Below are 11883 nucleotides of genomic sequence, written 5' to 3' on the forward strand. Positions count from 1 at the left end.
TTGCACCTCTCTTTTATTTTCATCAGGAAAAGTGAGACTCTCATCTAACACAAACAGTCAGTCATCAGAAGGAGTCCATGGAGTTCAATTTTGGCCTCAGTTTTACAAAACAATATTGATAATTATTCAAAATTTATAAATGAAAAGGAGTGGCGCTTTCAAACACTTTATTAACATTAACTAATACCAATGGTTTTACTGCTCCGGTGTCGATTTGGTGTCTTTTTTTTTGGCATAGAATATAGTGATAAAAATAATATTATAAACGACAAGGAGGAGCGCTTTCAAAGAACTCATAAACATTGACTAATACAAATGTTATTACTGCTCCTGTTGCTGATCCAACTTGTGAAATGCCTCCAATCCACAATAGTGCCCGTTTCCCTTCTGCTCTGAAGATTCCAGCTATGGAGACTTTGACAAAAGTCAATAAGAAAGTAACTAACACCCAGACAGTGACCTGAAAAATAAACAGTAAAACAATTCACTGTAAATTAATTATAAAGAGAGCAAATATACAAAACAATAATGTGTCCATAGTACACGGATGCCCGACTCGCTCTATCATTTTCTTTGTTCAATGGACCGTGAAATTGGTGATAAAACTATAATCTGGTATTAAAATTAGAGAACATAAAATTATAGTTGAACGGACGGACGAACGCATGTACGCACAGACCAAAAAAAAAAGAATACACCTCTACTATCGTAGGTGGGGCATACAAATCTAAGCTTAAAAAAATCAAATTAAAAAAAATGCCGAAATTAAAAACACCGTACAGACAAATTACTATAATAAAAAAAAAACATTTCATAGAAAAGTAGATTGAACAAAGTCCTGTAAATTCACAACTCCAGTTCAGTGCACAAATGTCGTTGTAATATTATATTACTAACGAAGTTATTCTTTAACCGACATAAAATAATTGTATTTGAAAAACTATATATAGCTTTACTTTCAACATAAACCTTTTTTTTTTATTCTGAAATTGACTTTATACTTATGTATAAAATTAGTGTATTTCTAGAAATCTTTCAGAAGTTGTGACTTTCTTTACAAATAAATCTACAATATGGTCAAATGTTTAGATATAAACTTAAAGCCTTTAAGTTAATATGATTAGAATATTAGGATTCATACATGGAGCTGTATTACTGTGAACTTGAATAAAGATTTATGACTTCAACGGAATGGCACTACCCTTTTGGGTCATAAATTCGGTGAGATTTGGCCGGTTTCATTGTTACGTTTAATAAGAATATATACTCATCGGCACTCGTTCTATTTGAGCAGTCAAAATGTGTTGACCGTATATTTCTATGTCATATACAGTCACTGACATGATATCACTTTTCCTCATGAATATTTAATTAGAAATTTCCGAAATTATAATTAATTATTCATACGACCTATTCAACCTGTTCTTGTTTCCAACGTGTACAACGACTCAAACTTATTTCTTTTGTAATTTTTAGAAAACTAACATATTTCACTTGTTAATATTTTTGGTTTGCAAACTATAAATTATTATGTTTTATGGTTATTGCTGATATTTTAGTTCACTCTCAAACAAATTCGTTCACCATGTACATTTCATCGTGTTGTATATTTCATCGCCTGCATGATATGAGGCCTTTTTATAAAAGGGAGAAGTTTCCCAATATTTAAGATCATTTAATCAAATAATAACATTAACACATTAAACAACAATTGAAAATGTTTTTTTTTTTTTAGATTGCAGTATAAAGACAATAATAGTGTATTGACTTGACATATCAACGATATAAGGATGAGGCTTGAACTTCTCATTTCCCCGTTTCTAAGCCTCATCCTTATATCGTTGATATGTCAAGTCAATGCACTATTATTGTCTATGTAATACATCAACTGGAACTTATATGCTTCATTGGTAACATCCTTACGAAAGACTGAATTCCAGCACTGGATGCTATATTTGTCAACAAATCAAAGTTCTTATTCGTTCACTTGCGTGAGGTTTCCGACAATTTTTATTAACTCCTGTTTTGGTGTAATAAATCTATAATAGTTTTCCTTCTGTATGGTTCGAATTGGATGAAAACATTACAAAATTAATACAAAAGAGGAAATTATGAATGTAAATAGAACTATAATGTCATGTTATGTCAATTACAATTATGATACAATTGTCATCACGTGATTTTTATTATCTACAATGGTCCTTTTAAACGGACAGCTTTTAAAAGTACAACCAAAATATCAAAACATGTAACAAGACAGATTTCTTCTTTAGTAAAAACGCTATAATATCATATAAGAATTAAAGAGACTAGAACACACCCGAAAAATCGCTGGCATTTAATTGGAGAGTGGTTGAAAGTTGTGTAGGGTGCATTTTTGTAAAATATTTTATGACTGGTGAATTCAGGAAAGGTATCAAAAGTCATATATACTTGGTGATATGACGATTCCCCCCCTTTTCCACCTTTTATGTGGTACAAAAGTAACCAATGAGAAAGTAACAAAACGATTGATTGATTGATTGATTGATTGATTGATTGATTGATTGATTGATTGATTAGTGATACGAGCTTAGAAAAGCTTGCGACCAGATCCGTCGACCCTCGACTTGAATATTGACAATGCTAGTCAAATAAGATTAGAGTTGGACGGACCTGTCACGCACATGTAGAGGTTCGAACTTATAATATCAGTGTTGACAGGCTAGTGATACATAGACCACTCGGCCTCCGAGGTCTCGCTGCACAACGACACAAATAAAAAAAAGACATACTTACTACTATGCCTGTCCCGACTGTTGTATCATCAAAAGCTGGGTTTGGACTTTTAATAGCTAGATATATGATATATCCTGCCAGGTTTGTTCCAATGAACGTTAAAACTGAAATAGTATTTCTGGATTTTACTGTTATAAAACATGACACACAACACGCAACTGGATTCGAAATCTTTGCCAAAGTAGCAGCTAAATGATAAGCCTCGTTTCCGTTTGGTAATGTTGAGTATGACTGCAGTGCAGGTAGGGTTCCATTGGAAAGACAGTTTACCCATGCTATGATCACCAAATAATATGTAAACATCCCTCTTGTAAGACTCTTGTTTTCAGTTATTTCTATTGACTGAGAACTGTGTATATTTGTCAAGTACTGGCGAGTGGAATCTTGCTCATGCTGCCGAATTGAATCTTGCTCATGCTGGCCAGTGGAATCTTGATCATGCTGACGAGTGGAATCTTGCTCATGCTGGCAAGTGGAATCTTCATCATACTGACAAGTAGAATCTTGCTCAGAAGAAATAATAAGTTCATCTGAATCGTTTGCAGGAATTAATTTAGCTGTATTTTGATCTGATGTGAGTTCAAAGCCGTTCATTAATTCACGCTTTCTACAGTCATCTTGGTGTTTTGCTTTTTCTTTTTTACAGTATGACGTGTAATTCAAAACGGTAAAAGACAAGATTGAAATGACCAGCATTGTAAACAAAAAATAAAAGAATTCTTCTACTGTAAATCGTATGCTATGATATTCAGGTTGTGCACTGTAACTAGTCGAATTAGCAGCTTTGTTGTAAGTAGATACATTTTTGCATGATAGCTGGCCAACTCCTTGACCTAGTGCCACCATACTTGGAATAAGTCCACTAAGGCCTTCTCCAATAAAATAACTTGTCATGTATTGCCGTTTAAAAGTAGCCATAAATGGTAAAAATAAAACTGATGTTGTACAATCGGTCAATGACAAGAAGAAATGAAGAACTAACAAGGCAGTGCTGTGTAAATCTCCTGCAATAACAGTTGTTTCTTTCCAGAAGAACGATAGAAATAAGCATGATGCTGCTCCAGTGCATAAAACAGTATAAACTGCAACTCTTTCCCACATGTGTTTCTTGGAAACTATATACATAACGGTTATGAATATAGGTCCAATATTTGCCATCTGTGTTATGATAGAAAGGTATGATGGGAGTTTCCATCCTTCCGGTAGATGTTGAACAAAAACAGGAATTTCTACGAACATCCCATTAATGTCTACCCATGATCCAATGCCAAACAAAACCACTAATAAATATACAATTATGTTTACTTCTTTGCATTGAAATGCATCCGTACCCATTTTGGTTATAATTATTTGTAACAGTTTACAAATTATGTTTACCTGGTTCCAGACCGAAGACTACTACACTTTTTTCATAGTGCAAAGAGTTAAATACTAGCGGAATCTAGTTTAAAATTATGTAGTATCAATCATTATGTTTTCTACATGCATACAGAATAAAGGTGCATGTTTAATAACTTGTCATATTAACCTATTTTATAATATTTCAAATGCTACTACATTTTGTAACCCCATTTTTCAGGGAGACGGATTTATATAAGTTTTTCTTGTTTCCGAATCCCAGTATTTATATTGTATAATTATATTTTGTGCACTTTTTGAAAAATAAATTCTTGTTTAAACTAAGTAAACCCCATTTTAACTTTTTGAATTGAGATTAATGAATACAGAGATGGAGTTCAAATCTTTAACGTCGCTTCTAAGACAGAACGAACGTGCCTGTGTTAAAGATATCCTTTAAAGTCATATGAAACCTCAAATCCAAAAAAAAATGCATATGTTTTTTATGACTAAATGGTCAATTTTCATTATTAAACATCGTACATATACTTTTTTTCTTAAGAAAATTCTTTAATTTGTTCATATTTAATAGAAGAAGTTTACCTTATTTATTCCAGGAAGCAATTCGTCGATATATTTTCCGTATGCACAGTGACCTCAGCGTGACCCTCTCATAAATTTCCGGTGATCGCAATACGCATATGGATACGTCCTTAAAATAAACTATAAACAAGGTATTAAATAAAACTGGAAATCAACATCAAGTTTAGAAAACCTCCATTTCTTCTTACCTCTTAATTTCATGGTGTTAGTTCAATTATTTTTTAATTTGATGTAATTACCTTTTTTTCCTGTTTAGTTGATTTTTTCATATTCAACCTATTAATTATGATTTAAAGACATAATGTGCATTATAACTTACCTTAAGAAATAAATTGCAAACAATTGACAGTATGACTAAATCTTTTCATGATATGTAAACATGAAAACTAAGGAACTAAGCTTAGTCCATGCATGCATGGACGAAGGTAACTAACGTTACTTAGTCCATGCTTGCATGGACTAACACAACAGACTTAGTCCATGCATGCATGGACTAACACAACAGACTTAGTCCATGCATGCATGGACTAACACAACAGACTTAGTCCATGCATGCATGGACTAACACAACAGACTTAGTCAATGCATGCATGGACGAAGGCAACTAAAGTTCACTTTTTTAAAGTTAAAAAATTTATAAATGCAAAATATTACAAAAAATTCGAATTTTTCAAAAATTAAAAAAAAAATTTAAATATTTAAATTTTTTTTTCTTTGAAATTTATACTTAAAAAAATAGATGGAAAAAAAAAGGAAAATTTACAAAATTAACAAACAAAGTTTAAATTCCATTTTTTTCTTCAAAATTCAATAAAAAGAAGAAAAGGGTTAATTATCACTGTGTATCATCACCACCAGATATATGTATAAATGCCACATGAGAATATTCACGTCTGCCAAAAGATTGGAAAGTGTTCACATTTCATTTCAATGGTAAAAACTCTTCACTGAACAGATTAGTTGGAGGTGAAACATAACCTGGACAGTAGCTGCAATTAGTTCCTGGAAGTTCCTAATCATTTAGTAATGGTAAGTGTTTTTTTAGTTTATTGTTATTATGTCTATAATCAACATGTTTTGTTGCACTATGATTTTTGCCTTTGTCTCAATAGCAGCTAACTTTTTTTGTATATATTGTACATGTACATGTACATTTTAAACACCAGAGAAGAGCAGATGATTTTAAAGAAAAACATTTTTGTGTAATCCAGCATTATATAAGATGTTTTTTGTGTCTAATGTTATGGTGCAGTTTGAGCACTCATAAACATGTTCATTATGTCCACTGGTTGTGCTTGGTTGCTGTCTGCCATATTAAATGGATTTCCTTTTTTTTGTTATTTGCTTAAATTTGTCTATTAGCTTTCTCTTTTGAAATTTAAAAAAAAAACAGTTCACAAATTAAGATTGCTGGGCTTATTTTAATTAACCTTCATCAGAAACATACAAACAAAAATTTGAAAGCAAAGGATGTAGATGCCATTATCTTGGGACTTAATAAGCCCATGTATAACGATCTTTAAGTTAAGGATTTTGCTCATTGTTGAAGACTTCAGGTGACCTGTACTTGTTTACACCAGTGCCCTACTATGCAGGGTTAGTAGTTGTCTCAATTGCAATCATTCCATGTATCCTTGCTTTTGTATCATTTAAAGACTTCAATTTTTCAATAATTTTAGTTAACACATTTTAATTTCAAAACATTCAACAGATATTTCCAAATAACAAATTTTGTGAACAGATATAATTGGTGAGCTGGTAATTATTTTACAGTCAATATGTTTTAATATTTATCAAGAGACATCATAAGATAGATGAATGTAGATGAATCATGTTCATTAAATTCTTTCCTTGTCAGACTGTGTAATTTTTCGTCATTTCTTTTGATGTTCTGTCATATGATATTATATTTCATCTATAAATGCTAAATTATGCAACTTCTAATGCAAGGAGGGTTACCAATTTTTTAGATGTATAACTAGTTTTTATCTTACACTATATGTTTGAATATCAAAATAAAAATAACTAAAACTGAGTATTTAATAACAACATTTATTTCAGATATCATTTCCTTTGAACCTTTTTCTATAAACATGATACATTTTAAACAAAGGATGGCTGCTGTCTAAAAGGAAAATCAACTACAATGTATATCACAAATCAAAAACACATTTTAAAGCAATAGGCATGCAACACATATTTTCTTAACAACTTTTCATATCACTCGACTCTGCAGAGAAAGAAAATAATCAATCAGCAAAATCAAAGGAAAATTTCATAAAATTTAATTGATAAAGTCCTTTATACATATTTATGGATTAGATAGAAATACAATGTAAGTTGCCTTAAAAATATTGATCTACAGTTATTACAAACAGCAGCAAAAAAACAATAAAGGCTTCAACCTACAAGCTCATCATCAGACCAGCATGATGTAGTCAGTTCAAAAAAAGAAATAATTCACATTACTTCACTTCTATTTTGACATCTTTTTAACAAACAAAACTAGAGGCTCTCAAGAGCCTGTGTCGCTCACCTGTTACTGTATTTACTCATGTCGGCCATATTGGTTGGTAGGCGGGTTCATTTTTTTACAAGTTACAAAAATGACGAAAAGTTGTTCAATATTGACTATAAAAGGCAATAACTCCTTAAGGGGTCCTCTGACAATTTTGGTCATGTTGACTTATTTGTAGATCTTACTTTGCTGAACATTATTCCTGTTTACAGTTTATCTCTATCTATAATAACCAAAAACTGCAAAATTTCCTTAAAATTACCAATTTTAGCACAGCAACCCAACAATAGGTTGTCCGATTCATCTGAAAATTTGTGAGCAGTCTTCTAATAAAATTAACGGTACCAATTTTCTTGCACCAGATGCGCATTTCAACAATACATGTCTCTTCAGTGATGCTCGTGGCCAAAATATTTGAAATCCAAAGCTTATATAAAAGATGAATCTGATTGTACATGTTAAACACGTGCTCAATACCCACGTTTAATTGTTTACTATAAGGTGTGAATCGGTAAACTTCGGCTTCTAAACAAGACATTTAAGTAGCTGCCATATGTTTACTTCATAACAGACAGAGAGAAAAAAAATTGACGATTATACGATATGTTTGCGTAAAAAATGATAAAATCGTGCACAGAAGTTTATGATATATACATGCATTGGTTCAAGAATTGGATAAACATTATTTTTCACCGGTCACTCGTTTCATATGACTTTAAAGCCATGTCCAATTAAGTGGCATATACTGAATATTTGTAAGCCGGGCATGTATCAGAACCAAATCAGTTGCAGAGCTATAATGATAATAGTGGATATTTATCTATGCTAAACATTATATAAATAACACATAGCTGAGAGGGTGATAGAGCAGATTGTTACCCCAAGAAATCATTGTCAACCGCGGCGAAGCCAAGGTTGACAATGCTTTTTCGAGGGGTACCAATCTGCTCTATCACCACCCTCTCAGCTATTTGTTATTTAATTTATCATACTGAATGTCCTATCATTGTAGTCTTTTGCAGATTAATTTTATTAAAAGTATTTTCTAGGACGTCAAGTAAATCTACATTACAACGTTACTGGTATTAGAAAAAACAACAAAGTTAAGCAAGATGTTTTATCTTTTATTTTCATTTTAAAATATAGAATCTGAGCCAAAACGTATAAATTTAGCATTGTATTTTTGATTGGTCTAGACGAGAGGGTAACATTAAAAAATGTCACCCTCTCAACCATGTGATAGTATAAGTTAACGAATTTATCCCCGGTCTTAGTCCAAATCGGGCGAGTTTTATGGAAATTCGGGTACAAAGTGTAACGTGAAAACAACGAAAGGCGAGAAGGATCATTCAAAATTCAAAATTCAAAAATTCAAAATTCAAAAATCCTACATTAATCTATCATGATGACCCGCGCTTACGAAAGGCAAAAAAGATCGCACTTTACACATTAATATACTACTGAAAGCTATTCTAGAAAGTTTGTTAAGAACACGAACCCATTGAAACTAGGCGAAGGGTCCGTTACACCTTCATAGGGATACACCCAACTTTACCATTTGAAACCCTTGGTAACACAGCGTCCTTGCAAGTAGCAACCCTCTATCAAGAAAATAGGAAAGGAAACCCGAGTCCTATACTACTACAGCTGGAAATTCGCTTCACTGAAATGGAACGTTCAAAATGGAAAAATTGAAATCATCGCTTTTTCGTAAAGTTTACGTATGCGTGAAATATTTACCACTGTAGGTTAAGCAAACAACAACAAATCTCTAATAATAACCTAGTTTTTCAACGGAAGAATCTAGTTATTAAAATATGTATATACAAAAGACAGATTTTGTGTATCGTTCATCAAATTCTGATAATTTTATGTTGTTATATTAACAAAATTCGTGTTAAGTTTTTGACGATTTTTCTTTATGTTGTTTGGGAGTTACAGTCTAAGATTGACGAAAGATGATACTTTTGGCATTTACTAATATAATTCCATTTATTACGAAAGCAGGGTCATCCTTTTTTATTTATTTTTTTTTCAAATTGTTGACTTTAATCTTGGAATTATCAACTTTAATCTTGCAATTTCCAACTTTAATCTTGGAATTATCAATTTTAATCTGGGTGGAGGGGTTAACTTCGATTTTTGTTTGGTAGAATTGTGCTATATTTGTCTAAAACAATGTACCCATTTTTGTATAATATTAACTAATATATAGTACCTATATTTATATATTAAAATTGTGACCCGCCATGTCATTTCCAGGCTTATGGAGGTAGAACGTCAGTGTTAGAAAAATTATAAACATGATAAATATCGAGATTCAATGAAATACGTATGGCTTTTTTTGCGGATGCCGAACTATACATTATATATAAGTTTTGAAGAAGTTTTACTTTATCGTTTGAAGTGAAAAATATTTAAATCTACATTTTAAATTGATACACAAAAAAAAATCAAAATTCTCTGCTGTATAGATTTTATTTCATAAATGGAGTCTGAAATAAATCCATCACAAATGCACCGTATCAAATACATATACATGTATCAAAACACTTAGTTATAAACTGTTACATGCATGATAAATCTAAATTAAAAGACAAATTGGAAAAAAAAGAATTCTTAAAGCTTACTTTGACAAATTTTAAACTAACTTCGAATCAACAAGTTTAAATTACATGTTCTAAAATAGAGCTTAGAATTGTTTGTATTGTAGTAAATTAAATTCTTTGAAATTTTATTCAAATACGTACGCTATTGAACATTACTAAGAGCCAATAAATACAATAATTTTGTATTTTATAAACTAGTGTATCAATAAATAAAAGTCGTCATAGAACAGTCTCATTTTCATACCGGTATTCGAAATGACTCGTTTCATTGCTATTACAAAAAGTATGTCATAATAACAGTGTACGTATAGGAGCCAGAGGCAAAAAGGGGACAAAACTATGTCCTCTCCCATTTAAGACAAAAATTGAAACTAAAAAATGAAAATGAAAGAGTACAATCACTAAATTTAAGATTATTACACTACATAGAAAATAGTGTTTTTTTTCTTGTCAATTTGAGAAGTTTGCCTCCCCCTTTTCCACACACAATTTTTTGCAAACTTATCCATTCTTATAAATGGCATATTTCTATACGAAGGTATACACAGACAGACGTCGTGCCGCCGAAATAATCTCAGCTACAGCGGAGGGGGCATTAACTTTAACGCTTGTCCGTCTGTCGAACTCTCAATGTGTTCCCTGTGTGGATAAAAAAAACAACGCTACGATCTCCATTCTTCGCCTGCCTACTCTCTAATTTTACACCTGATAATAATTCTCATTCACTACACCGAAAAGTGGACGACATATTTTTTGTGTTGTTTAAATAATGATGGTGCACATTCTGTATGTGCCTGTCCCAAGTCAGGAGCCTGTAATTCGGTGGTTGTTGTTTTTTGCTGTATATCAAATTTGTTTTTTCGTCTGAATTGTTTTACATTTGTCATTTCGGGGCCTTTTATAGCTGACTATGTGATATGGGTTTTACTCATTGAAGTCATGGAAAGAAGAAGAAGAAAAAAATCGAAAAAGGATTGAAGTGACACTCGATATCTCTCTCTCCCGGAGTAAAAGTGATTACAAGAATTTGTCTGACATAATGTCGGCACATATCCTTTGAAAAGTGTTTTAATGTTTGTCTGTGCACTATTATATTTTTAATCTACGGGATATTCTATCAGATTAAGATAATATTTATTGTGTTTGGATTGCAACTGCGTTAAAACAGGATTATCTTTCTTGATTTGCGAGTTTTGAATTCTGAATTATGAACGATACTTCTCTGCTTTCGTAAACAACGTTTTTTTCATTTACTAAATTTTTTTTATTGAAATTTGGAAATTTTACATATTTTTTACGGGTGCAGCTAGGTATTACCTTTGGTAGAACCCTACATGTAGGGAGATTCACTTTTTATCGAGTATCGAGTTGCGAGTTAAGAAAATCGAGTTGCAAGTTACGAAAGTCGAGTTGCGAGTTAAAAAAGTCGAGTTGCGAGTTACGAAAGTCGAGTTGCGAGTTAAGAAAGTCGAGTTGCGAGTTAAGAAAGTCGAGTTGCGAGTTACGAAAGTCGAGTTGCGAGTTACAAAAGTCGAGTTGCGAGTTACAAAAGTCGAGTTGCGAGTTAAGAAAGTCGAATTTCGTAAAAATGGAGAAACTAAAATATTTAATTTTTTGGTGTAACTGTATAACATTTTGGAATGATGATTAGTTATAGAATTGTACAAAGTGTTGTTGATTATTTTTGTGGTTTACACTATATCTGTGTCTCTTGTTAAAATAAAATGGACTAGATATTAACTACGTATAGTATTTTCTGAAGAAGCAGATAGCCTTTTGAAATACAGCAGATGGCTTGCAGTTTAATTATTTTTTAAATTTCATACATAGCACCGTCGTATTAAACGTACACGTAAAGGGAGATAGCAACTAAACTATAGTACATATATGTAAAACACCCCTTCTGCAGAGTTCGTTTAAAGTGGGCTTTTTGGGGCAGCTCCAGATCCGGACAATATTCGTAAGGGACAGCAAAATTTATTGTTTGTCAGTGACACTCAAAATTGAGGATGTTAAAATTATATATGTCTTATACAT

At 31.9% G+C, this 11883-nt stretch overlaps 1 protein-coding gene across 1 annotated transcript; it reads right to left on the reverse strand.

Annotated features, from left to right (window-relative positions):
* Positions 1 to 214: 214 nt before the first annotated feature.
* Positions 215 to 4139, reverse strand: LOC143042118 (riboflavin transporter 2-like). Its single transcript, XM_076214408.1, has 2 exons — positions 2779 to 4139; positions 215 to 460 (listed from the first exon to the last, which is right to left on the reverse strand). The coding sequence occupies exons 1-2, from the start codon at positions 4111 to 4113 to the stop codon at positions 260 to 262; spliced, it is 1536 nt and encodes a 511-aa protein (XP_076070523.1). The 5' UTR covers positions 4114 to 4139; the 3' UTR covers positions 215 to 259.
* Between the last annotated feature and the right edge of the window lie 7744 nt (positions 4140 to 11883).

This window comes from Mytilus galloprovincialis, chromosome 1 (genome assembly GCF_965363235.1).
Source record: "Mytilus galloprovincialis chromosome 1, xbMytGall1.hap1.1, whole genome shotgun sequence".
NCBI classification, from domain to species: Eukaryota; Metazoa; Mollusca; class Bivalvia; order Mytilida; family Mytilidae; genus Mytilus; species Mytilus galloprovincialis.

What these genes read in the sequence shown, in the direction of transcription:
- LOC143042118 (XM_076214408.1), bottom strand. Translation starts at nt 4,113, where the DNA reads ATGGGTACGGATGCATTTCAATGCAAAGAAGTAAACATAATTGTATAT. An exon ending in CAGTCGGGACAGGCATAGTA is followed by an intron (nt 461 to 2,778) that starts GTAAGTATGTCT and finishes TTTATTTTTCAG; the next exon opens with GTCACTGTCTGGGTGTTAGT.